We start from the raw sequence: 26,575 nt of genomic DNA on the forward strand, positions 1-26,575 counted from the left end.
TCGGACACTCAATCGACACAACAGAGGGAGAAAACACTTATTATCTGTACTTTTCTCTTTGAGTTGTTTTTATTCATCATAAATAAAACAATAATTTGTATTTTCTTTAAGAATTCATATTTTATATTTCTTTCAGGATGTTTTAACACATTGTTCAAACAAATTTAAAAACATTTTGTTTTACAAATTAAAGTTAAATTAATACATATTTTACATGATTTTATATAAAAAAAAGATAAAATAGTGTATACTTCTTAAACGTATTATTGTATCCACTTCCACGAGTTCTTTGAGATCACTGTATTCTCCAGAAATTGATTTCAAAATAATATTCTCTGGGCCTCCTTGCCATTCAGTAAACCAGTTAAACAACCTTCAGTTTAATTCTGGTCCGCAATTTGAATTTTACAAGCAGTCATACTTGAATTTTCTTATACCGGTCAAATAAAAATTTCTTTTTACGCACTTGTGACTCGTATACAAGTTAATATACATTGTTCATTGAGTCTGATGGATGTTTTCTATTGGAATTCCTCAACAACTTTCTCTGCATGAGGTTGAAGTCCTCTTTCTAGTAAAGCTTTATTCATCTTTTTTTCCTCTTTTTGTTTTGCAATTTGTTCTTCCCTTTGGGCTTCTAAAATCGCATCTATTGACACTTTTTTAAGATCTATCTTAAGATCCTTCTCTGGATCCTGGAAAAGAAAAATATAGTCAAGTTAATAACTTAACAAACAAACATTAGGTATAAACTTAGATAAATGAAATGTAAGAAGACTTTATGAAAGCGTAGCCAAACTATAGAGGGTGCTTTACAAAATATATCAAAACATAGAGGCAATTTCATGACATTACCATGTAACCATTAAGCTCTGTCTACACTATCAAACTTTATGTGACGTTCCCATGGACATGATGATGTCATATCACTACTATATTTGGGTACATCACACTTTTTTTTGTCAAACTAGTCTGACAGTGTAGACAGAGCAGTAGTCATAATAAAATGTGTCCACCCTCTACCCTTTCCAGTTTTGTGTGTTTTCAGATTGGTTAACAGGCGAAAACACCTTCAACCGAAAATTCCTGTATTTATGCCGATGTACATTGTTGCCGGCTTTGTAGTAGAACCTAAGTATGATAAATTTATGCAGTATTGGGATATTAATGGTTTCTTTTGACAGAATGTACATCAATCTTGTTTATTATTAATACACTTACAATCTCGCCAAGGAGAACCACATTTTCTCCTCTAACAACAAATACGCCCCTAGGAATGTCGCCATATTCTTGTCCCACATGAATACGCTCTATCGTCTTATGGAGGACTAAATTAGCTGAAAAGAAGGTAGTAATTCTAAAACAATGTTTGTATTTCATTTATTCAATTCAATTGTCATTATTTATCATTTACCATCACAACCTCATCATCAATTTTCTTTTTCTTCAAATGACATTCATTGTTGAGTGAAAAAACAAAACAAACCAAATTGGTCGATACTTCTTAAAGTCCCAATTAGTGTCCTGCCATCTCGTAAAAGCACTAGTAGTCGTTCTGAAAAAATAATTGGCCAGAGCGTTACAGAGCGTTACAGAGCGTTACAGCGGTAATTGATTAAGTTTTATTTATTTAATTACATAAAAATAATGATAAATTGATTCGCTTTCATAATAATTATTGAAAAAATAAAGGGAAAACTTGTGTACATTATGGATATGTGATATCTTTTAAAAACTTGATAAATACCAAAAAAAAACAATCATTTGTTTAGAAAAATGGGACATATGGGGCGAAACGTCTTAAGCAACCTGTGCTGGGTCAAAACGTTCAGGGCCGATACACACTTCACTGATTCGGCAGGCGTCATTTTACATAGCCTAGCTACTAGGCCTAGGTCAATCTACAACGATTAAACATGATTTGCATTTTTTTTATCAAATAAAAAATACAACAACATAAAATCATACTATCTAGCTCTTCGATTAAACTTGCTGTTCCAGGTAAACACTCCATTTTAGAGGAAAAATAGAGCAAATTAATTTTTTTATCAGCACCAAAAAATAATAAATAAATGTCGCCCTCTGTTGATTAACATGTGCTTATTAAAATTTAAAGGTCCTGGAAATTGGGAAAAAGAGAGTACCCTATCGAAATTGTTTGTTAAAATGGCACTTTTACGCAAGGTATTTACATGTTTACGTAATTACGTTGAAGTTTTATATTCTGAAATTCTAGCATTAGTAAATTTACATTTTATTGAATGTTCATTTGTGTCGTTTTTGTAGGTATTTTTGAGTCCCCGCTCAATGTTAGCAAGGGTCAGCAGGTCCACAACCTGCAGTATTCTTCCATCATCAAGGTCAATAACGTACAGGGGCACTGTGGTTGGAAATCTTAAGCCCAGTATACATCATGTACAAGTTTCTTATCTGTCTGTTACAGGTACCGTAGCAACTGAATTCATATGATTTATTTTACTTTAAATTCATTGAATGTTGTTATAATATTAATAATACTATTATTAATAATAATGATTCATATGTTGGCCTAAAATGTTGAATGTACAGTAAGTGATGATCATTAGTGTTAATCATAAATTATTAATTATATTGTTTTTAATTTCTGTGAATTTCAGCCAATAGATTTACAGCACGCGTTCAAGAAACAGCACCCCCATTTCAAGGCCTTGCAGTTGTTGATGGCCAATTCAAAGAAATAAGTTTAGAAGACTATCGAGGAAAATATCTAGTTTTATTTTTCTATCCTTTAGATTTGTAAGTTTTTGAAACACATTCCTTAATTAAGTGTAGAATAAGAGATATTGAAATAGTCCAGCAAGTAGCCTACAGCCTGGACTCCACAATGGCTTTCTGAAAATCTGGAACTCTCTCACACTTCATTGGTTATACAGTATGAGACTTTTCTTCTTCTTTTTTAACCATTAAAAACACATTCATAATTTCTGTGAATGTGTCAGGTATAATAATTGGTACGGTTGACTTTACTCTATTTACTGCCATATTTGGGCATATCACTACCATATTTGAGCACACTTTTTATGTAGAACAAGTTTCATAGTGTAGAGCAATCCTACTATCAGAAAAAACCAAACCAAAACATCTTTCTTTTTTTTCTAATAATTTTCACCTTATCTTCTAGCACGTTTGTTTGTCCAACTGAAATCATTGCATTTAGTGACCGAGCAGCTGAATTTCACAATTTGGACACAGAGGTCATTGGGGTGTCCGTGGATTCACATTTTAGCCATTTGGCATGGATCAATACGCCAAGAAAGGTAAGCCTACTGTCAATGGACCATGTCAATATTATCCTACTATTGCAGTAACAGTATATTTCATTTTCAGGGATTTTTTTTGCCTCATTTCAATGCTTATTTTAATGCTTTTATATTAACTATTCTAGGATGGAGGCCTAGGTCAGATGAACATCCCACTGTTATCCGATTTCAAGAAGAAAATATCCAGAGATTATGGTGTACTGCTCGAAAATGAAGGCCTAGCCCTTAGGTAAATACTGATACTAATCAAGTTCTAGCAAAACTTATTTATTTTATATAAAGGCCAACTCAGACAGCATCGATGAAGCCCAACAAACATCTTGACTCTTCGGTGCTGTCTGAGCTAAATCCTGACGAGATGTCGGGCGTAGTTTTTAGGTCGTCACGACATATCGTTGGGCCTCCTCATACGACGCTATGTGAATTGGCCTTAAAGCTTAAATATCGTGTAATTAATATGATGGTGTTTTTTTGACAGAGGCCTGTTTTTAATTGATCCAGAGGGATGTGTAAAACATTTGAGCATCAATGACCTACCTGTTGGCCGGTCAGTTGATGAAGTCCTCCGCTTGGTCAAGGCATTTCAGTTTGTAGAAAAGCATGGAGAGGTTTGTCCAGCAGGATGGACACCAGATTCAGATACAGTAAGTGAATTGACCAGGAGTTGAGCATTTTTGTTTTCATTTGGTTGGCTCATTTGAATAGGGGCACTTATTTGCTAGACTAGATTAGAAAAGCAAGCACATCGATCAGAAAGTTAATGACAGACCATCATACTTCCAAAAGAGAGTCATGGAAACGATTAGCATACACAAGACAAAGAGAATAATAGATGATGAGAAACTAGGCCTAGTGTCATTTACCTATGAAGTGCAACTTGAGCATTTAATATTCTACAGAGTAGGTAACTGAACTGATAAAAAGCCTTATAGCAAGATTATAAAATAAATTGATATTAATTCTTTTAATTTTCCAGATTAAACCAGATCCAGAAGGTGCCAAGGAATATTTTTCAAAAGTTGAATAACAATGTCTGATTGAATAACACTCTGGTTGAATAACACTGTCTGGCTGAATAACACTGTCTGGATATGAATATGAAATAAATGAATATATGATACAGAATCAGTACTGTGACTGTCTCTGAAAATACTTCTTGCCAGCCTACAGTCATTTGTGTGTGAAAACAAATTTGAGCAGTGAATGTTACGTCCACACTATATTATATTTTGTGCCATGAATGTTTGATTTATTAATTTAAAAACCTTTTTTCTTTGTAGGTTCAAGTTTATTTATCAGATATTGAATTAGTTGAAAATGCTATTATTTACATATAATCAGGTGGTTTGGAATGTGTAATTGATTATAAGCGGGTATTAATTGATTAATTGATATATAAAGAGTACTATATAAAGAGGGCATTCATTTATATATAAAGATTACTAAACTTGATTTATGTGGCAAATAACTTGATAGAAATTGATATTATTTTTTTTTTGATGTGTAATATATTAATTTGACAGGCATAGAGAAACTCTAAACAATCCAGTGATATCTGGAAATATAAACAAAATTGTTAGTGAAACTACTATATTCAACTACTTAAGTTGTTTGGAATAAGATATTAACATTATGCATTATCTATCGGTAAGCATCTATATTACTGTAAACTGGGAATTGTTATTAATTAACATATCCCTGCTGTAAATGAATAGAAATGCCTACAAATTTTAACAAAAGATTTTTTCCCTGAAATATTGTATTTTACTGTTTAATCATAATAATTTTTAATTATTCATAATAATATTCATGATACAAAAGAAATATATTTCACTTTTCTGTGTGGATTATTATGCTCTGTATGTTTAAAAATATGAAGTGAGCCCTCAACTTTTTCTCATTTACTTTTTTCCGGTCGGCTTTTTTTTTCAAAATAATGGAGGGAAGAAAAAGATCGAGTAGCTTTCGACGAACACTTTCATTGCGCAAACGTCGCCGTTCGTCTGAAAATGTCGAAAACCAGAAACCAAAGCGAAGAAGGGTTTCGGATTTTGTTGTAAATCCTAGAAGTCGTGTAAGTACTTGTGAAATAGCGTAGCTAGGCCTACATGTAAAATAAATGTAGGCCCTCCCTCCTCTAGACGCATGCCGGGCCGGGCGGCGTCGCGTTTTCATCGCCCACACATCCCTCCACCACGGTGGAAAGCAGGCCTGTTAGGGCCTAAGCTAGGTTTGTGCGTTGGCTAGACCTAGATTAGCCTTGAAACGTGTCAATGGTGTTGTTATAATAATAATATGGTAAAATAAGTCAGCTAATGCAGTGTAGGCCTAGCCAGGCTAGAGTATAGGTGACAGATGATGGTAAAAACTATGTTTTTTTATTTGCTGCTGGCTTCCGTGGAGGGCCTAATCCGAATTTCCTCAGTTTCCAGTTAAGCTTGAGGACAAATATGAATACCTTTACCTTTAATTAACTTGGCGTTGACAAAAAATGATGCTTGTCGTATATAATTAATAATGTTCATGCGAGGCGCAATCTATTTGTAACATGCATTTTCCACATATTATGTGCTGTCACCATTGTTACACATTGGGTTCGGACGGTATAATATTTGCGGTAGATTTTTTACATTTTGTACATAACATTGCTACAGGACAGTAGTCCTATTACTAAGGTCTACTTTTTTGCATAATAATCTTGCCAACAAAAAAAATATTTATATTCTTATTGAATTATGAATAGCCCCCTCTATTTTTGTTTTCATTACTGTCAGTACTGTACATAGGTTCACTAAACTTTAACCAGATTTTCATACTTGCAGTATAATTATTTAAAATTTAAAACAATAGTATTTTGTCAACTATCTCTACAAATAAAAGCTTAAATAAAAATGGTAAACCGAAGATTAAGAAATAGCCCAAGAGTTTTCAAATAGTACATAGTATAGAAATTAAATCAAATGTCTGAAACAAAACAAATAATGGAACTGAATTCAGAGTTTTGAAAACAAACTACAGTAATTATATATTTAGAGTAAAAAGACTGATTTACTACAACATTTGAGGAGCAAGCCTGTAGTTTTAAATGTTACTGTTAATTGCAAGTTTAAAAGACCAATTTAACAATGCCTCTTCTTATAAGGTACACCACTTTTATCGAGCATAAAGAGCTAAATGGATTGTCTCCAATAATTGATTGTCTGGGCAATTTCTGATGTTGAAAAATTGTCTTATTGAGAGTAAACTGTACATTGTTTGCCTACAGTAGAGTGTTCTTTAGAAACTGATGATGACATTGATGTTTAAGGCAGCTGATAAATAACACTACAGATTTATGATGGAAAGCTGTTATTTATTCCACAGTCACAAAGATTGTTAGAGATAAATTATGTATATAAATATACTGCACATTGAATTAAATGTAAGATGCTTTAATAATTAAATTCTGCTTGCTAATTCAAATATAATACATTTTTGTTTAAAGATTGTCCCCCAAAAACCCGAAAAAATAAAGATTAATAAAATCAGACTTTGAATAGGTCATTTTGCAGTTTTAATAAAGTTATTCACTTCACAAAAAATCAACAAAAATTATTATAAATTTCACTTATAAAAAGACAAAAGAAACGGTTAATATTAACCAAAAACCATTGTCTGACAGACAATTCAGGTATTTTTTTGCTTTATTTAAATTACATTATTTTCAGGAAAATATTTTTTTTCTATCCAATTTTTGGTCAAAGTAAATAACTATTATGTAACATTAAAATGGCATGTTAAAAAAAAAATGTTTAGAGGGACAATATATCTTTAAATATTATACATTACAAGTTTTCAAAACACAACCTTTTATGCCTTTGTTAAAAGGCGAGTGTACTTTTGTGGGTTTTCTTGAAATTGAATACCCTCATTCCCTACTGTGAATATTGGAAGGTATTCTAATTCTGAACAGATTCTTGTCAAAATCAAAACCTATCTCGTTATGTCAAAGATTTCTGAGCCTTTTGGGATAAAAATATATTTTAGGATATTATTACTGGCTGAAATATGCCTAGTGACATTCCTGTTAGATTCTTTGATCAATATCTGTGTTATGGGAGGAAATTTATGAATTTGTTCCTGTATAGTAGATCATCAATTTGATGATAATTATACATTTATGAAAACACTAGATGTTGAGACAGATATGATTGAATTAATTAAATAGGTGATAAATAAGTTGACCATTGTCAGCTAAGTAACACCATCCATAAAGTGTTAATAAAACCTAAAAATATTTTATTAAAATTATGGCAGCCACACCCATCATAGGTTTGTCCCATGGTTCATTTCTATCCAATGTTATTGTTACCTACTGTACCTTATGACATACAATAGAAACCCCTATTAAGGGGACACTTTTGAGACCTAATAAAGTGTCTGCTTAATATGTGTGTCACCCAATAATAATAATAATATTTATTCGGTCACCAATGAAAAACCAGGAGTGAGAATAGGCTAAAGCCCAAACAGATTCTGCACTCACTCCATACAATAATAATAGTAATAAGGTGTTGGATGCAGCATTAAAACATATAGCTCCTCGTTTGTACTGTACATAGGAGAGCGTCCACTTTAGGGTTGTCCCAATAGAAAAATTCTACTGTAGTATCTAAAATGTATCAAATACTGTAGGCCTGTGTTTTTATATACAGTTTAGTATACTTTACAGTATGTACTCTACATTACTTTTCATTTTGTGAATTTTAACTTTAAATAAAACACCTTTAAAATTGTTGTTTAGTTATCTACACCCTTCAAATTATAATCTAAGAACAATAGATAGTCAATTGAATAGACATTGGACAATGCTTTATGTTTTTTATACCTTGTATTGTAAATAAAACCACACCATTACTAGAAAGCTATTAGTATTAATGAAATTTATTGGTGGCATTTTGCCAGTACTAAGGAGATATGAACAATGCATTATTTTTGTCCTGATTGAATTAATTTCATTAATCAGAAGAGTGTTATCAGGCCACATTGTAGTTGGCATATTAAAATCTAAAACACAGCTACAGTATTCATCCCCTATGCACAACCACAGGCTATTAATCCCAGTATTATTTCATGAATAATTATTATTTTCTGTAGTGTTATTCTTAAAACATATTTTAAATGGAAATGAAAGCTTTTTAATGCAATACTGTACATCTCTTAATTTTGATTAAAAAAATTAATTTTTAATCATTTATTTTTTTAAAACTTTATTTACTGTATACAATTATTATGTAATAATAAATAATTGAGTAATGTACAATCTACAGCTTTAGGCTAATAATTAAATATACTGAACTGTAGGATGGTAAAATACTGTAGGTTGATAAAATACAATACTTTTTTACATAATTGATTACAATATCTGTGTGTACAGTCCTGCTGTACTGTATGAATCATATATTATTTAGAAGACATACTGTAGTAGTTATAGCATGTCTAAATTACAATTAAATATTTTTAGAAAATAAAATATTAGTACTGTGTCAGAAATAGAATGATAATTTAGTGAACACCAATTTCAATTAAAAAAATTTAAATTAAAGATCAATTAAACACTTTGGTGTCAATCAAGGACTTACGAAAGTTGGAAAACCTGTCGAAAGAATCCTTAAAATCAGAGGCTGATATAAACTACTTAAAAAATTGTAAAACATTAGGCGTATTTCCAAAATGTAAAATATCAATAAATTATCAATAAATGTAGTAGCTAATAAAAAGTATTACTAAAAACAGAACAAAGATAAATTATTGATAAACAAAATTATTAGAATAGAATAAAGCTAAAGAGAGAAGAGGATGATTTTGTTGTTAGAATTGAATTATATTACATTATAAAAGCATAGACTGAGGGAGCCAGAGAGCGAATGGAGCATCATATTACAAGGTCAGTTTCAAAGTCGCTGTTAATAAGTTCTGTTAACATTCTGGTAGTTCAAGCACTAGTGAAAGCATGTTTGGAGAGACCTACTGAGTCCTACCTTACACAGTTCATGCACAGTTTGAGGCCTATATATTTGCAGCAATACTTCACACACTATCCCATGCCTTTTGACAATCGGCATCATCTTGGATCGTATACTTATTGTAGAGTCTGTCTTACGTTTAACTTTTTCGATGTTATTTGCTCCTCTTGTGGTTTTATCATCATGATTTTTTTTAATTTTATAAATCTATAATTATAGTGTTATTTGGGTAAGTATTTATTGTATTTTAGATTAAACACTTCCCTAGATTTTCCATAATCTACAATGTAGCTCTGTGTTTAAATTTTTGAATTAAAAAGGACGTTTCCGGGTGTTTATTTTGGGAATTACAGTGCAGGTCTCCTTTCAATTGTTTCGTTTTGATTGCAGTTTTGGTCTCGGATTCAAATCTCACTTAGTCAATTTGGCTTTTTTTCCTTTTAGTACTCTAACCAAAAGACCTGTATAAGATTGCTAAGTCTATTATTTGTGATCATTATTGTGATAATTATTGACAAAATTGTCTCATGACATTTTAAACTGAATCTATAAATAGTAGCTACCTTACCGTATTAATTATGTTGCCACTTTGTTTCTGCTCTCTGATAAAATTGCATTCAGTATGATTGATATACAATACTGTATTGTATAAAGCCCCTAGCAAATTAAAAAATAATATAAATTGGAGCTAAAATGATCTATCATTTAAAAGTGTAAACAATATTAAGACATTGTCAAGGAACTATACTTTAATAACCTGTTCCTGAAACTCTTTTTAAAAATTTTATTGAACCATGTTTCATGAGGGTGGTCCGTCCAGCAAAGCTGATCATTGTGGCCCTCGTAAGTAAATTAAAAAAATTCATATATTCAAAATTTGATTTTCCCTCATTTGAGCTACCTCCCCACACTTGAGATTTCTCATTCCATTGATTTTTAGAAACACCTATAAAAATGGCATATTGTAGTTACTCATATAACTAATCATCATATCCTCTTAGATTAGGGACGTTTTTAATAATGACAATTTATACTCTACAGTGTTATGCAATAGTTGGATAAATCTCTCAATTCCTGTCTGTTGTAATGCTCTACAAATTTTACCCACTCATACTGTAGCTCTGTAATATTTTCTTCTCTTTATACACAGCGTATGAAGATTTACTGTGGTTTTTCAAGTACCTTTTCAAACGCCACTTGCCATATTCCTATAGCATTATTTCTGCCGACAATCTATTGTCAAAATAAATTGAAAGAGTTGACTTATTTTGTATCCTGATTTGAAACTTGTGGCTGTTTTTAATTTGATTTTTTGAATTTGGAAGAAAATATCAAATTGGTGCTGATTGATTTGATTACAAATTTTAACCGTGGCGGGGGAATGCCCCAGTGCCAAGGAATGTTTCGTTTAACCCGTGATATATACACTGTACGACGCAAAGATGACGGAGGATTCTAGTACTACTCAACATATTATAGAAGACTTGGATTTATTTTACTTCAGACAGCTCGCAATAAGTTTACAGGTAAATATTATAATAGAGACATTGAGGTGAATTACAAAACGGTTTAAATTAGTTTATGTTCCAAATCCTCAGTTAAATCCGGCTTTTCCCTGTTCTTATAGTAACCTCTCTTACTGTATAAGTTCTGTCTACACTATCAAACTAGTTTGACAAAAAAAGTATGATGTGTCCAGATATATGGTAGTGATATGACATCATCATGTCCATTTATGGGCACATCACATTTTTTGTCACATAAAGTTTGAGCTTTATAGTATAAATAGTACAACTTGGAACGTCTATAATTACTACAGAATACAGTACTGTGGTTGTGGGTGCGTGGAGGGCCTAATCCAAATTTTCCAGTTAGGCTTGAAGACCAAGCTAAATAATAAACATACATACTGTAGATACATAAACTAAGCAAAATGATGCTCGTTGGTGTAAAACCCCTGGTAAACTATGAACAAACCATCATGGCTCCCAAAAAGCACTCCTTCCGTGTAACTCATTTTTATAATGCACCAAGCGACTACACAATTTAACTGTCAAGTCGGAAAATTATTCTGCACACGCTCAGAAAGTTGTGCAAGTATTGAATGACTGTTTGACTGAAATTTTCTACTCATTATGGAAATTTGTAATCAAGACTAATGAAATTAATTAATTAAAGTTGAGAACTTAATTAATTACAACTGAGAACTATATTTAGGTTACACATTCGAGTAAGAATAGACTTAAGTCAAATACATAAATAAATTCTTCTATCCATATTTGGCCTTAATTATGCTTATTTGGCTAAGTAGTGTGCTCATCTTCCCAGCTCAACTATATTCAGTGTTACTGTATGCTTAATAGTCTTGTGTTAAATTATTGCATATGTTATTTTTAGTCACCTACTTAGCATGTTAATATGCAATTTTATTACATGATTATCCAGATTCCAACATAGTGGACTAGTCTCCTATGTAATTGGAGAATTGGTGCATTTCCGAATTAGCTTACAATATATAAATGATGCCTTGTTTTGGTAATGAATGAAATATACCTAATAGTATCATGATTGATGATTCCAGCTTCCTGATTGTCAATAATTGACTTAACATTTGATGTCAACACTCTCTAGATACTTAGCCTATTTTTCATCGCTGCCTTAATATGGTATAAAACGACCCAAGTTGTGCTAAACAAAGTGATTAAACTCTTAGGGTTGTTACAGGAGGTTGCTAATGGTGATAGATGTTTTGACCAATCACATGTGTTCTTCGTATAGATATACTGTACTCTAGTTCAATATGTTAAAAAGATCTTTGTACAGGCTAACATATTGCTATCATTGTGAGTACTCCTTATATACTACAGTAGTGCTATCGTCCAATATTCCCACCTTTTTGGTGTTATTACAGTGGTTTTAAGATGTCGGCAGATGTAAGTCATACAAAACAGAAGGTAGGTGTTCTGATGTGTATTTATCTTAAGAAACATACCATGTCTTGTTTGTAGTGCAAGATGTTTTAAGATGAGCGTTTGTCATATATACAGTAACTTGTTGGGGTTAAATCATTGTGTGCTTGACAATCAGTTGATTGATGCTAGCATTAGAGCAACATTCTGACAATGTTTAACCATTGAGGTACTGTACTGTATATATTGACTCGACAGTTGACAATTATATTAAATGAACTTGTATTGTATAATATTGGGAATTACTTATGGACTGCAGGTTAGGTAATACCTGTAGCTAAAATAAAACCAAGGTGTATCCATTGAGCAAGACAAATTATTATGTACAGTATTTCTGTGTTTGGAAATGTGACCAAACATTCCCCGGAGAAATTGCAGTACTGCACAGTTAAAATACAATAGCACAGTAGGGTTTACACTGTATACAGTATTGAATGTTCATCGCTCCATGGTTCTGGTGGTAGAACGAGTCTTGGATAAGGACTTTAAACTGTATAGGTCCAGTGTACACATCTGGCTCATGTGCACTTAAAGTACAGCAGGTACATATTACATTTTTCAAGACGAGTAGGGGGTTATCCCGGTGTACTAGTACACACACAGTACAGCTACTGATCATAACTGGGCCCCGTGGGAGACCAGTCTTTCACTGAAGAGGTCACCCAGTATAAATAGATATACCACCATGTTTGTTTCCTTGGGAGCCATGTAATATCATAAATCAAATACAGTACTCTAAGAATCATGTGTAAATATTAATACAGAACATTGTTAATAATTCAATATCTGCAGTGTACCCATAGATAAACTTTGTCGTACATTATCGATCCAGACAATGAGATGATTAACAAACACTATTTTAAGACAACAATATTAAATTTCATAGACACTACTTTACAAGTCTATATTAATATTAGATTAATAACCTTAGCGGAAGGTTAACCGTTTCTGGATACTGTAATTCCCCATATTCCTGTCTACCATTTATATATTCACAAACTGTGAATCTTGTACTAAGTTCGATTTACGAATAAATTAGGAGTATCAGTACTTTAACAATCAATAAGATAGCAATAATTGCAAATGTGTCGTCCTAAGGTACTGTAAGTGTATCTAATTATCAATAAGATTGATTCAAGTGCATTTTGAAGAAACTAATTTACTTTATTATCAAATAATTGTAATGTTAGGCATAATGTGACTCATACAGTATCTACACATGAGCCTAGAATACAGTACTGTAGAACTGAATAGGGTTTGATGGTTCGTAGTGTCTAATCTTTTCCCTCCTCTCGTTTGTTTCACGAGTAAATGTGCTCTTAATAGTGGTTCTCTTTGAATAGGGGTGTCTTAAAGGGGTGCTCCAAAGGAGTATTTTCTACTGCCATATTGTAGTTATAGCAAAATGTGCCTGACTATTGTATTGTTTTTTAAATAAATATAATGGATAATGATCCAAGATAAATCTTTTTGTTAAGCTCTGTCTACACTGTCAAATTAGTTTGACAAAAAGAGTGTGATGTACCCAAATATTGTAGTGATATGCTCAAATATGGTAGTGATATGACATCATCATGTCCATGGGCACATCACATTTTTTGTCACATAAAGCTTAATGCATACATTTACAGTACAGTACCTAAAAGTGTTCGGACACATTTTACTTTCTTGTTTAGGACTATGACATCCAGCAAAAAATCGACCTGGAGATCAAAATGCGAGAAGGCACTGCAAAACTTCTGGCAGCGTGCAAGAGGGAAACACAGTCGCTGGAAGCCGCTAAGAGTCTTCTGATGTCCAATGCACGTGTGATGGCATACATGTCAGAGCTGCAGAAACGAAAGACTGCAGAATGCATGGAAAGAGCATCAGGGAGTTCGATGAGCAGTGAAGAGATACTGATTCCGTGTAAAGCTAAGGTGGCTGTTTCAGGTACAGTATTTTGTAAATACTTTTGATATCAATATTTTTAAAGTTCAACCCCCAAGCCTTTTGTTCTCTAATTTTGTCTTTCCTTAAAGTTCTGTCTACACTATCAAACCTTATATGACAAAATGTGACCTTATATGACCATATATGGACAGGATGATGTCATATCACTACCATATTTGGGTACATCACTACCATTTTTGGGCACATCACTTTTTTTTTGTCAAACTGGTTTGATAGTGTAGACAGAGCTTTATAGACATGGTCCTGTTTTGTTGTATTTAACACAATAGTGTATACAACAATACTGCACAAACAACATCATAATACATGCTATTATTGCCGACAAATTTTTAATTTGACATTAAATTATTTAATAATGCCACTGAGGATTGACTACTGTATTGTTAATTATTCATTTTAATGAATAATCATTATGGAACAATTAGTGTATTGTACTACATATGAATTATGCAAGCATGTTTTCAGAAAACTTATTAAACACGTTTATTTATGTAACAAGTACCTACAGCATTGTGTTCAACTTGTTTGTTTACCTAACATACAATAACATAGTGGTGCCCTATCAACGCTAAACAACTGTTCCTCAGGCCTTGACCTTTAATAACACTACAAAAATCATGCAAATTGGTTGAAACCAACAATATGGTTTAAATAGACATTTTACCACCTAACGCCAGTTTGATAGTTAGGCCCAATGGAGGTGTGACAACCATGATGGTGTGTAGTCTTAAGTATACACCTCCTGCTGACTTTCTTTTTAGCAGCTGTCTAGTTACTTCAAATTAAACAGCAGCCTAGAATCCATCTTGACCCACATTCAAGTTGCCATTGATGAGGTCATAAAGACTAGGGATGCTGATGATATAAAATCACTGTATATTTTGTTGAAGTTTATTTTGGATTTGTTTGTTTGGATAATGTGATTCTTTCCTCGCCTTTGTCACATTTGTGACAATGTTAGTGGTATCAATCTCGTTGATTTATGGTTGGCTTCTTCACACTCATGTCAATGACATTTTCCTCAATCCTAACAATCATTATCATAATGATCACCAACTTTTTTAATGAACTGGCATCAACTTCAATGATCCGTGATATACTGTATGAGGGCCAGTTTTGATATTTTTAAAACAAATTCAGTCATTTGCTGGATAAAATATATACGTTGCCTATATCAGTCCCTCCAAAATAGCACTATTCACCCTTCTTTGGTTATACCTCTGACCATAGCTTAACCAGAATTACATATTACACAAGTATTTGTGTAATATACATTACAACAACGCCTTTTTTTGTCACATCCATCATAAAAACATAGATTCAGAATTTAATTAAATATTTGGAAATTTTAGCTCTGCATTTAATCTAATTTGATATGTTATCTATGCTGGTAATTTATTTTGAAATTCAGCCTTACAGCTATCGCCTGGCATGGCCGAAATCGGGCTGAAAATCAACTTCCTTCTCGATAAATTCTGTTTACGTGATGTCCATGTACATTACGACCATCTTAGGATTATGCTACTTAGGTCAATTAGCATAATGGGAGTGCATAGGACGGTGGGTTAAGCCCATGTACTTAAATGGTACTAGATGCACATCCATACATAGATTATGATTGAAATATGTTTCAGGGCATTTTTCTGCTGTGGTGAGGAAATGGTAGCACAAATATATCAAATTTTGTACTACCCATGAACCCCTAGTAGAAATTGGTATAATCAATTACGGTAGTTTTAATTACAGTATATACTGTATAATCAGTGGCACTTCATTAATAATAACACTGCTTGAAATCAAACTTTATGTGACAACAAATTGTGATGTGCCCATAATATATGGACATGATGATGTCATATCACTACCATGTTTGGGCATATCACTACTATAATTGGGCACATCATACTTTTTTTGTCGAACTAGTTTGATAGTGTAGACAGAGCTTACTGTATTGTACAGTACTAACTTGTACGATACAATGTCATTGGGTAAATTTGTACCCATGTATGTGAACGGTCTGCAGTGGTTTTTTACTTTGTGTTACAGTAATGAATAAACACTGCGATCATGGAGTTAAAAACATTTTATACAGCACCTCCATACTGTAATGTGTTATTAATGACCTTAGTAATCACTTCAATAAATTAAAATGTTACCCTTTTTTTTAGATCTTCGGATACCTATTGTCTGGAAGGAGGAGGACCATATAATGAATAAAGGAGGTTTGTTTGTTTGGATTTTTGTGAATAAATAAAAATAATGCATTTTTGTCTTGTATTTTTCATAAAATTGTATAATTCTTGGTGCATATTAGAGACCACACAAATATTAATTTTTTATTTTATTTCGAAACCCAACCAACAGCAAAAAAAAAAAAAATCGCCAGTAACAAGAGGGTTAATTTATAATTTATCAAATTATAAATATTTCAGGTTGAAATTGGGTTTAAATTCATATCTCAGATTTCATGAGAATTTAAAATTACATTATCTTAACAACCACATGAAATTGAATATTTCATGAATCAAAAATAGAATCTATGAAAATACCGGAAATCACATTTTCAGGATTTTAGATATCTTAGGGTGGTATATGAAAATTCAGATGGAAGAGAGTTGCAAATCAATCTATACTGTACACTATTAAAATTATCTTGTCCAAGTATCGTATGAATTAATACTCCTTTCACGGCAAACTCCGCAGTGATCTCTTTGTGACCATTCAAAATGTTGAGACCCTCATTCATTCACATCTAATGTCTAATGGTTTTAAATTTATATAGCACAAAATACAAATACTCTCTATGTGCTGTTTAGCACAAGTGTAAAAATGAAAATGGTGATGTAAAATAAACCACGAAATGGCCTAAAAAAAACGAATAAATTGACCAAGACAACAGAAAAAGTCCGAAAACGGAATCTCACATCACCACATTGTTTCACTAACTTGTCAAGACAAGCTAGCTATTTATTCAGTAACATCGTTTTTTTTAAATAACATTATAAATACCGCCCTCTATTTTGTTTGTTTACATAATTACGATCATTAGAATCATTTTAATTGATAATATTTTTAATTTAATCATCAATTATTTTCAATAGTCTCAAAAGTCATAATGTTTTATTTAAAGTATTTTGAAATAAAACTAAAGCAATGATTGTTCATGTGAGGATGACCTTTTAACCTAAAAACTGTGGAGTTGATGTTGGTACCTTTCACACCAACCTTCATGGTGTGTCTCTGCAATTCGCTGACCAGAGAACGTTTAGCTGTTAATTAAACCCCAGTGTTTTGAACTCTGGAGTTGCTTGATTTTACCTTTCGCACCAACGCACTGGGGCGTCAACTCTGGAGTGTCTGCGGAGTTTTGCTTTTGATGTGAAAGGGGTATTAGTAGTACAGTACCTGTTGCTCTGGACTGGGGTGACCCACCAACATAACTACTGTATGTTTGTCTATTACTGTCAGTGCATTTTCAAGAGACACTTGTTATGCACTATAACAGGTATTTGGCTCTCAAATTATCAAAATATGTGGGAGGAAAAAAAACATTTTGAGGGCTAGTATTACTAAATAGGTCTTCCGGGGATGGAAATTCCATTTCAGAATTTTCTTCCTATTGGTGTAGGTCAAATTATATTGGAGTCGCTGTAGGCAAAAGTGTATCATTATTATCTCCTAATATTTATGGTGTTTAGTGCCAAGATCTCAGGTGTAAAGATAGTTAAAATACTTGCCTCAGTAGTCACTGAGCATATCATTTCTGACGCCAGGATTTTTATTTGGTTACCATACCATACTAATCCCACCTGAAGATTTGGGAGTTGGCTTAAATATCAAGACCAAATGTTGATGTGTAATAACAATTCAAAGTCAATAGGAAAGGTCAAACTTTTTTTTTTTTAATCGGTTAGATAGACTTTAACGGTTTTTCAACTGATCGTAAAAATACTTTTTTTGAACGAATTCCTAAAATCACATTATTTATTATCTTAATTTCAGACCACAATAGATATGCTGTTTTTTGTTTACTGAAGATTGGAACTGAGATATATGACACGGAAATGGTGACAAATGTTGATCGCCAGTCAACTGATATCAGTTTTGATGATGTCATTACTTTGTAAGTAGTTTTGATGATGTCATTACTTTGTAAGTAGTTTTGATGATGTCATTACTTTGTTTTGATGATGTCATAAACTTGTTTTGATGATGTCATAACTTGTTTTGTTTTTTTATATTATTTGTTTTCCTGTGATTGTTTGATTGATTTGTTTTTCCTTTGATTACCTGTAATTGATTGATAACCCATTGAAATGAACAACAGATGAGAAACATTTTTATAGGTAGTGAAATAAGTTTAATACTATTTTACTATAAAACTTAATTATAAAACTAAATAAAATAGGTTGATTGTGAAAAAAATATCAAAATATTATATTAAGTCCAGCAGTTACTTTAATTGTGTACTGCGAAGTATGCTAAACAAATACAATTTTAGTAATATTCACAAATAATTCAAATCTTCTAAAAATACTTAAAATTAATTAACAGCCTTAAGAAACATATTTATATTAGTTATATTTTACATAAAAGAAATATACAACTTCTTCAACATAAATTAATTGTTCAGTACATTCAGTATTCATTTAATTTGTATACTGCCCTCTACATTATTGAAAGTGATTGGTCCTGCCTATTGGTAACACCCTACATGACTTTAGTTTTGTTAAACCCATTGAGAAAATACAGGGAAACAGACAATGTGTTAAGAATACTAAAAGAAATAATAGTTATAAATAAATATATTAACATTCCAACCATTTCATTCAATACAATAGCCTCTGAAATCCACATTGTAATGCAATAATTGTTCTGTTATATATGAAGTACAATGCAACATAATTTCTTTTGGTAGCTAAATGAAATTGGGTGAGTTGTGGTATTCAAAGTGAGCGGTGTCTAAGTCTAACCTTTGTAACCATTCAATAGATGTTAAAGTTCAATGACCTATTCAAAGCACCACCTTGCTCGCAATTAACTTATTAATTAATGACTAGATTTATATTAAGAGTCCACTCAATCCATTATCTGTTATTAAAACAGGAGAGGAGATATTAGTATCTAAATTGGTTCATAAACACATGATAGTAGATCGTACAATAAGCTGATATGTTATCACCTTTACATTTGTTAAGCTCTGTCTACACTATCAAACTTTATCTGACAAATGTGACGAAAAAAACATTTGTTAAGCTCTGTCTACACTATCAAACTTTATGTGACAAATGTGACAAAAAAAACATGAATTTCTTAAATACAGAATTTGGCATGAAAACCACTCTGACTTCATTTTTCATTAGTTACATACTTACAAGTCCATAACATAGTTGGTGACTTCAATTCTCCAGATAATGATAAAATTGCAAATAAAGTTATGTGAGTTTATGGTGGATAATTTGTAATCTTGAAAATAAACATATGAGGTTGAATAAAAACACAAAAAATTTAAGATTCAAGTTAAATTACCTATAATAGTCATCTAATGAAATGTTTTCATACATTTTTGAATGCCTCCTAATTATTAATTAAGTGCTTTTTAAAAAAAAAACACCAACAAAATTTTTTTAAATGAAGCAAGAAACATAGAGCAAAATATATAAAAATAAAATAAAATAAAATATATATTATATTGGAATGCGGTTGAAATGTTTTGCCTGCACGTGGCCTTTATGGGTATCGTATTAAGAATCCAGAAATATACAGTAATATAAAATAAGTTTTAATTATCTACATCAACATTCATCAATCTACCAAAATTGGATGCTAGTAATTTAAGATCATCGACCTTAGCCGAATCAAAGGTCATACGTCGTGTTTGTACTGTGGCTTGCTCGGCGGATAGTTGTAGTTCCTTTTGTAGATTTGTACACTTTACTGTCATGGCGTCTATCTCTGGCTCAGAATACTGTTTTGACGTTTTCAGCTCGCCCTCAAACTTTGTCCAGAAACGAAGATGTCGTTGTATTTTGGCCCGTGATTTGTCACGCTTTGATCGTTCTTTGTTTAACTCCAAATTGAGCGATGCTGAGGGTTTAAAATTTAAAAATATTGTAAAATTATCATGTGTTGAAAAAAACGCAAAACAAGGGAATGTGTTTTTCATCCACCTCCCCTTCTCAATGAAATGTCTATTTTAAGAGGGAACTCTTATTAACGGGAAACTGTGTTATGGTCGCAACAGTGTCCCCTTAATACTTAGAGTTTCTACTGTATAATAAATTCCTAATGTGTAATTTTATTATTACACCTGTATAAAACAATGCTTGTCTACTGTACCGTAAATCTTCTAATACTAATAGTAACCAACACTCTAATAGTAACCCCCCTTCTAATAGTAACTCCCCTTCTAATAGTAACCCACCTTATAAGTCAATCTATAATAATAACCCACTACTCTAATAGTAACCCATGGGGTTAATAATAGAGTCACAAAAACTATTGACAAAATGCCATTATGAAGACTGGTCGTTTATGATGCATCTGTATTTTGAAAATAAGGAGATAATGCATGTTGATCTTGGGAGTGGGGGAGGATTGAGTGTTTTTGAGTTTATAAAATAAAGTTAGAGTTCAAACATTTGTTTATTCGTACTGTTTTATTATTTTGGGAATAGTTGGGGGTGGGTTACTATTTTCAAGTGCCTAATTTACAATTAGTAATAGTAACCCACTACTCTAATAGTAACCCCCTTCTAATGGTAACCCACCATAAAAAACAATCAAAGAATACTAACCCAGGGTTACAATTAGAAGATTTGCGATATGTATTTAGGCCATTATCCACAATAACCTTAAATATGAATTCATTCCTATCAATATCATTTACCAATTAATTCTTATTTATGCGACTATTTTTAATATTGATATTTTTAATATTGATATTACTGTAGGTATATAGTGGATTATTTTTCCATTGTCAATTTTTATTAGAGGAAGTTGTATCATTGTGGATTTCAGTCTGTTTATTCTCTGTTGACCAATACTAAAATAGAAAAGCTAATTTTAGAAAATTAATTGCAGAATTTCTTTTGATTAAAAGATTAAATGGCTTACCTATGACGTCTTTTTTTCTTGTTGTTAAGGTTTCAACAATCTCATTGAATTGAGCCTCAATCTGACCTTTGACCTTTCCGTAATGCTTCTCTGTTTTGTGCCCGTTTGAATTCTCTTGTCGGGCTGTGTTTTTCAAATCTTTACGTAATTCCTTAACCTGAGCATAGAGAATTTGCTGACCTGGGTTAATCATTCTCCCTATGGTTGGAGAGTGCAGACTGATAGGGCTCCGTGACCGCTTTGGACTCGATAGCGGACTCTTAGGCCTTGTCGTGTGCATGTAAAAATCCGGTTTTTCAACGCATAGACAACTAGGCGTTTTGATCGATGGCAAAAAGTTGACTTGGTTGCATTCTGGGCAAAGAATCAGTTTCTCGTTGTTTTTTGCAGTAATGTCGCCGATACATTCCTGACATAGCGTGTGGTTACAATCTAACGTTTGTAGTTTTTCCGGTAGAATGTTCTCATCGCAACAAATAGTACATTGAAGTGATCCGTTGCTGTTTATGTCCGACATGTTTTATTATATTTGTTGTGTCTAAAGTACGGTCGACTGAAAGAAGAAAAATAGAAATTATTATAATTGATTTATTCAATAAATTATTTCAACTGCACATGACTCTGGTTAAGATTGTAGTATAATCTTTGAAATTGCTCAGAGAAATTCTAAATGTTGCGAAGCATGTAGTAAAGTAAGTCTTCGGTCAAGCCTTGACAAGCTTATATGGCTAGAGATAATCCCTAGTTTCCGATTAACATGTTGCCATTCAAAGCCAGGCCTAGGAGAAAGACATTCTGTGATCAAGTAGAGTTGAAGGTTAAGATTCCTTAAATCTCAGGACCAGGGTTCAAAGCCTATCGGTCATACTTTTTTTCTCACAACAAAAACTGTTTATGTAGGCCAAGAGCATGTTTTAATTCGCAATTTCTGAAATACACCTTAGAAGATAATGATGAACAAGTATTGTTTGATGTCCAGAATGTTGCTAAATGCACCGCACTGATTTCTCATTTTAAACTTTTAAGCCAACGAATTCCTTTAAATTCCATACTCTTTTTGTTAATATCATTTGAAAACCATTTTCCTACAACATTTATGTAAATCGTAAAAAGAAAATAGTGTTTCAGAACATGTTCTGTTCAAAGAATTTGATTTATCTGGAGTTACAAATCAAAATATTGATGGATAGAAAATGCCATTATTTTCAATCTTTCTTTAACTCTGTGAATTATCTATAGTTAATATAACTTTGAGAATTGTTGTTGTTGCCTGATGCCGGTCGAAGTTGGATCACTGCCTTTTTTAATGGCCTAGCTTCCCAGCCTAGCATTCGTCAATGATTTACGATGGATAACTTGAATAAATGTAGGTGTGTTATAAAACAAATAATTATTGTTTTATATTCGTTGAATGGAGAGAATATTTCATTAATTGAAAAATGTTTAACTCGGCTCCGCCTTGTTAAGTAGAGCAGTCAATTTTTGAACTCATGAAATATTCTTACCATTCAACTCATAAACATTAATTATTTGTATAAGGACTACCACATACTGTAAATTATTCTTATCTATGCTAGAAAACAAATAGTGTCAGTACTCAACAATAATATCCAATATAAGAATATAATGTTTTCATGCACAAATAACAATTAAAATTCCAAAAGTTGTAAGAAAAATATATATAAGCACTTACTGTCGTGTCATTTAAATTTCTCATCTAAAGACTGCTGTTAAGAGTGTAGCTAAGTGTTAGCTAGAGAACATTAAATTTATGTATCTCTTAATGTCCTGTCTTTTTCTTATTTATGTCAATTGAGAGAACGTTAGATATTAGAATATATACTACAGTAATAAATGCATTTGATGTTGAATATGTTTAGATCTAAGTAATGAATCGTAATAAATACAAATTGCTAATGACAGAACTTTTTTTTTTCTTTTGCTAAGTCATTCATCATAAATTCTTTCAGTCAAATATAAGCAAATTTGTTCAGATAATTTTAAGCCTCAGTTCGTGAACCTTCTTAAAAAATGACTTGCTATACACAGGCTGAAATTCAATATTTGAATCGTTATTACTGTACCCAATGTTGTTCATGTTTTTTATGAATTTGAATTTGTTATTTATTTACCTCTTCAGTCAAAGACTGGTCTCCCAGAGGGTCAGTGGCTGTGATGTAGTACACCGGGGTAACCCCCTAATCATCTCGAAAGATGTATTAGGTTCTTTAAAGTGCACATGAGCTAGATGTGTACACTGGACCTATGGTTTATAGTCCTTATTCAAGAAGATTTGTTCTACCACCAGAACCATGGAGCAAGTGAGCCTCGAACCCTTGCCGATGAATTTCAATCCAAAATAAAAATATTAAAAGAAGAAACACTACGATTTTTACATTTAACAACCAGAATATTCTACCCTTAAAACTGTCTTATAAATCATAATACTAACCTTGATTATAAAGAAAATCCTAAGAATAAGATAATAATCCTGACTGATTCGAAATGTCAGATTGTGTAAATGAAGTGTTTAACGTAATGAATGCAATCATTTTCATACACATGACTAGCTATTTTACTTTTCAAAGATTCTAGCCATTGTGAACAACAACCTTGCGATATTTTCACTGCCTGTTAAGCTTCAATTAATATCTATACAATATTACACAGTTGATTTAATTCAATAGTTTTGTCAAAAGTTCCGATTTGATTAGTTTTTAATAATGACACAGTTTGACAGAAAATATTATCTGTCATTTCAACAGTAAACACAGTATAGTACCTTTTATGTTGCACTAACACACACACATTTCAATATAAAGGCTTGTCTACAGTATCAAACTTTATGTGACAAAAAAATGTGATGTGCCCATAAATGGACATGATGATGTCATATCACTACCATATTTGGGCACATCACACTTTCTTTGTCAAACTAGTTTGATAGTGTAGACAGCGCTTAAGAAATAATTTCAATTTCTCTCCATGAATATCAACTCTCCCGAAACCAGTCTCTGAATACCAGATAATTTTTTACCAATGTACAACTGTAGAATTCTGAAAATGTGTTAACTCAATGGTGATGTTGACTGTGCTGAGTATACTGTAGTAAAGTGCTAAGGAGGTATACAGTACAAGGAGTGTAAAGATACGTGATTAACAGTCACTAGGGAGTGAAATAAATGAGTGGTTAAAATAAAGATTTGCATTCAATAAAGTATTGATTGATTGATCACTTCATTCAGAATAAAATTCCATATACAACAAACATACAAAATGGAAAATAACACTAAAATAGGATTTTCTCCCATTTAGTATTCACTTCTCATACAAAATTAACTGTACCACAGAAGAACAGTTTTGTATTATATTTGTATGAATGAAAGTGATATAAATATGAATAAGATATTGAACTTCGATTTTATTTAGTTTATAAATGACCTAGCATTAGTTACAAGATAGTGCAGCTTAGCGGTATTCTTTGCCGTTTCATTGATTTATCCTGCTGTATTGTACAGTAGTCTAATGCTCAATAAATTATATATTGACTTTAATATTATAGACTAATATGCTATCTTTGAATTCTGTCTTTAACGAAGTGTTGTTTATGGCATTGACCATGTATATACTGTAGTTACAGTAGTACAAACACCTTAGGGCAAGGGAGTAAATTTAAGCTCTGTCTACACTATCAAACTTTATTTGACAAAAGATGTGATGTGCCCATATGGACATGATGATGTCATATCAATACCATATTTGGGCACATCACACTTTTTTTATCAATCTGGTTTGGTAGTGTAGACAGAGCTTACAAGAGTTTAAATTTAAGGCTGTAAACTTGTTTTTTTTTCTCTATGGTGAGTGTAACCTACATTTATTCTTACCAGCACACTCAGTGCTTAGTACTTTAATATTTAATAAATTTATGCTATTTTGTTCAACCAAATACAAATATATATATATATATAAAATAGAGGGCATTACAGTCCAATGATCCTAATGGTCAGTTAAGTGGAAAGCAACAACGGTCAACAAACCTTACAGTAACTATACTGTACTTCCACCCGCTAATCTTCAGCAGATCAAAATATAACAATTTTCCTTTATTAGAACATTTTCTTTAAATAACTTAAAATGACAAGGCAGTTTCAATTATTTTTTTCTGCTTGCTTCAATTAAATTTATTGTTATTATTGTTATTGAACAACAACAGTCCACAACAAAAGTAAGTTACAGGCACTTATTGAAAGTTGTGACGACAATAAAACGTATTTATGTCACGTTTCCAGAGATACAATCTAAATTGGTTCTGACTTAACCATAATTATGGTTATTAACTTACTGTAATTACTATCGGTTATTATCGGCTCTGTCTACACTATCAAACTTTATGTGACAAAAAAATGTGATGTGCCCATATATGGACATGATGATGTCATATCAACCATATTTAGGCATATCACTACCATATTTAGGCAAATCACACTTCTGTCAAAATAGTTTGATTGTGTAGACAGAGCTTAACAACAATTAAAATGAATTACATTAATATTTCTGTTCCGAAAGTGTTATTCTTCAAAATTAAGTTAGTTTGCTTTTAAATCACATAATGTATAGTCCAAATATAGCTACCTATAGTTACTGTAGACGTACTGTAACTTTAAGCTGCGCTTAAGTACAGCATGCATTGTAGAAGGTGATTGCTGAATAAAATTATTGTTTTAACATTTTTTTACTACAGGTATAATAACATGTAGAAATGAATACATCCATTTGTTCTAACTTTATGAAATAATACTTTTTCTTTCAGTGAAAATATCTCTCACGACTTTGCATTTCATCTTGAAGTCTACTCGTACAACTTACATAACGACCTAACTATTGCCAGTACCCCGCAAAAGATACGACGAAAACTAAATTCCTTCTCTACATCTCTGGGTAAGAGTGCTGGTAAGAAGACGCAGGCGGCCATGATGACCACATCTATAGTAAGTTTTTACAGTTCGAGTAGTAGATTTTTTAGAAGTTTTATCAGCTATTAGCGGTACTATTAATATGGGCTTTGACATTTTTTTTCTGTTTTTTTTCTACTGAATATACAAATAGAGGAGTATAATAAGGCCAATTTTTTATTTATTTATTTTATGGTCATAAGGAATAACATAGATTCTATATTGTTACCGCTCGTCGGTGTAAATTGGTCTTTGCAGTAACATATGTGTAAAACAGA

At 32.0% G+C, this 26,575-nt stretch overlaps 4 protein-coding genes across 4 annotated transcripts in view; 2 read left to right on the forward strand and 2 right to left on the reverse strand.

The window, feature by feature from the left end:
• Nucleotides 1–43: 43 nt before the first annotated feature.
• On the reverse strand, nucleotides 44–2,085 carry LOC144837570 (U6 snRNA-associated Sm-like protein LSm1). The gene is made up of 4 exons (XM_078692751.1): nucleotides 1,969–2,085; nucleotides 1,487–1,555; nucleotides 1,222–1,337; nucleotides 44–695 (listed from the first exon to the last, which is right to left on the reverse strand). The coding sequence occupies exons 1-4, from the start codon at nucleotides 2,012–2,014 to the stop codon at nucleotides 522–524; spliced, it is 405 nt and encodes a 134-aa protein (XP_078548877.1). The 5' UTR covers nucleotides 2,015–2,085; the 3' UTR covers nucleotides 44–521.
• A 23-nt stretch (nucleotides 2,086–2,108) lies between these two features.
• On the forward strand, nucleotides 2,109–5,144 carry LOC144837567 (peroxiredoxin-2-like). The gene is made up of 8 exons (XM_078692747.1): nucleotides 2,109–2,184; nucleotides 2,287–2,443; nucleotides 2,637–2,775; nucleotides 3,161–3,296; nucleotides 3,425–3,528; nucleotides 3,778–3,943; nucleotides 4,276–4,319; nucleotides 4,372–5,144. Exons 1-8 carry the CDS (start codon nucleotides 2,167–2,169, stop codon nucleotides 4,376–4,378), a joined length of 771 nt encoding a protein of 256 aa, XP_078548873.1. The 5' UTR covers nucleotides 2,109–2,166; the 3' UTR covers nucleotides 4,379–5,144.
• A 40-nt stretch (nucleotides 5,145–5,184) lies between these two features.
• LOC144837631 (rhotekin-2-like) overlaps nucleotides 5,185–26,575 on the forward strand; it is a 33,957-nt gene continuing 12,566 nt past the window's right edge. Inside the window, exons 1-5 of the mRNA XM_078692827.1 lie at nucleotides 5,185–5,373; nucleotides 13,950–14,205; nucleotides 16,395–16,448; nucleotides 18,229–18,349; nucleotides 26,156–26,333. Coding sequence (XP_078548953.1) covers nucleotides 5,236–5,373; nucleotides 13,950–14,205; nucleotides 16,395–16,448; nucleotides 18,229–18,349; nucleotides 26,156–26,333 — 747 coding nt within the window. The 5' untranslated portion in view covers nucleotides 5,185–5,235. The remainder of the gene's footprint in view (nucleotides 5,374–13,949; nucleotides 14,206–16,394; nucleotides 16,449–18,228; nucleotides 18,350–26,155; nucleotides 26,334–26,575) is intronic.
• On the reverse strand, nucleotides 19,931–23,900 carry LOC144838519 (uncharacterized). The gene is made up of 3 exons (XM_078693916.1): nucleotides 23,795–23,900; nucleotides 21,343–21,895; nucleotides 19,931–20,313 (listed from the first exon to the last, which is right to left on the reverse strand). Exons 2-3 carry the CDS (start codon nucleotides 21,857–21,859, stop codon nucleotides 20,009–20,011), a joined length of 822 nt encoding a protein of 273 aa, XP_078550042.1. The 5' UTR covers nucleotides 21,860–21,895; nucleotides 23,795–23,900; the 3' UTR covers nucleotides 19,931–20,008.

Source organism: Antedon bifida, chromosome 3, assembly GCF_963402885.1.
Source record: "Antedon bifida chromosome 3, ecAntBifi1.1, whole genome shotgun sequence".
Taxonomy (NCBI): domain Eukaryota; kingdom Metazoa; phylum Echinodermata; class Crinoidea; order Comatulida; family Antedonidae; genus Antedon; species Antedon bifida.

Excerpts from the sequence above, each read along its gene's own strand:
- LOC144837570 (XM_078692751.1), bottom strand. The coding sequence starts at position 2,014 with ATGGAGTGTTTACCTGGAACAGCAAGTTTAATCGAAGAGCTAGATA. Across the intron at positions 1,556-1,968 it reads TTTAATCGAAGAGCTAGATA|AACGACTACTAGTGCTTTTA; the intron begins GTATGATTTTAT and ends TTATTTTTTCAG. Across the intron at positions 696-1,221 it reads TGGTTCTCCTTGGCGAGATT|GATCCAGAGAAGGATCTTAA; the intron begins GTAAGTGTATTA and ends TTTCTTTTCCAG.
- LOC144837567 (XM_078692747.1), top strand. Across the intron at positions 2,444-2,636 it reads TTCTTATCTGTCTGTTACAG|CCAATAGATTTACAGCACGC; the intron begins GTACCGTAGCAA and ends TGTGAATTTCAG. Across the intron at positions 2,776-3,160 it reads TTTTTCTATCCTTTAGATTT|CACGTTTGTTTGTCCAACTG; the intron begins GTAAGTTTTTGA and ends CTTATCTTCTAG.
- LOC144838519 (XM_078693916.1), bottom strand. The coding sequence starts at position 21,859 with ATGTCGGACATAAACAGCAACGGATCACTTCAATGTACTATTTGTTGC. Across the intron at positions 20,314-21,342 it reads AAGAAAAAAAGACGTCATAG|CATCGCTCAATTTGGAGTTA; the intron begins GTAAGCCATTTA and ends TTAAACCCTCAG.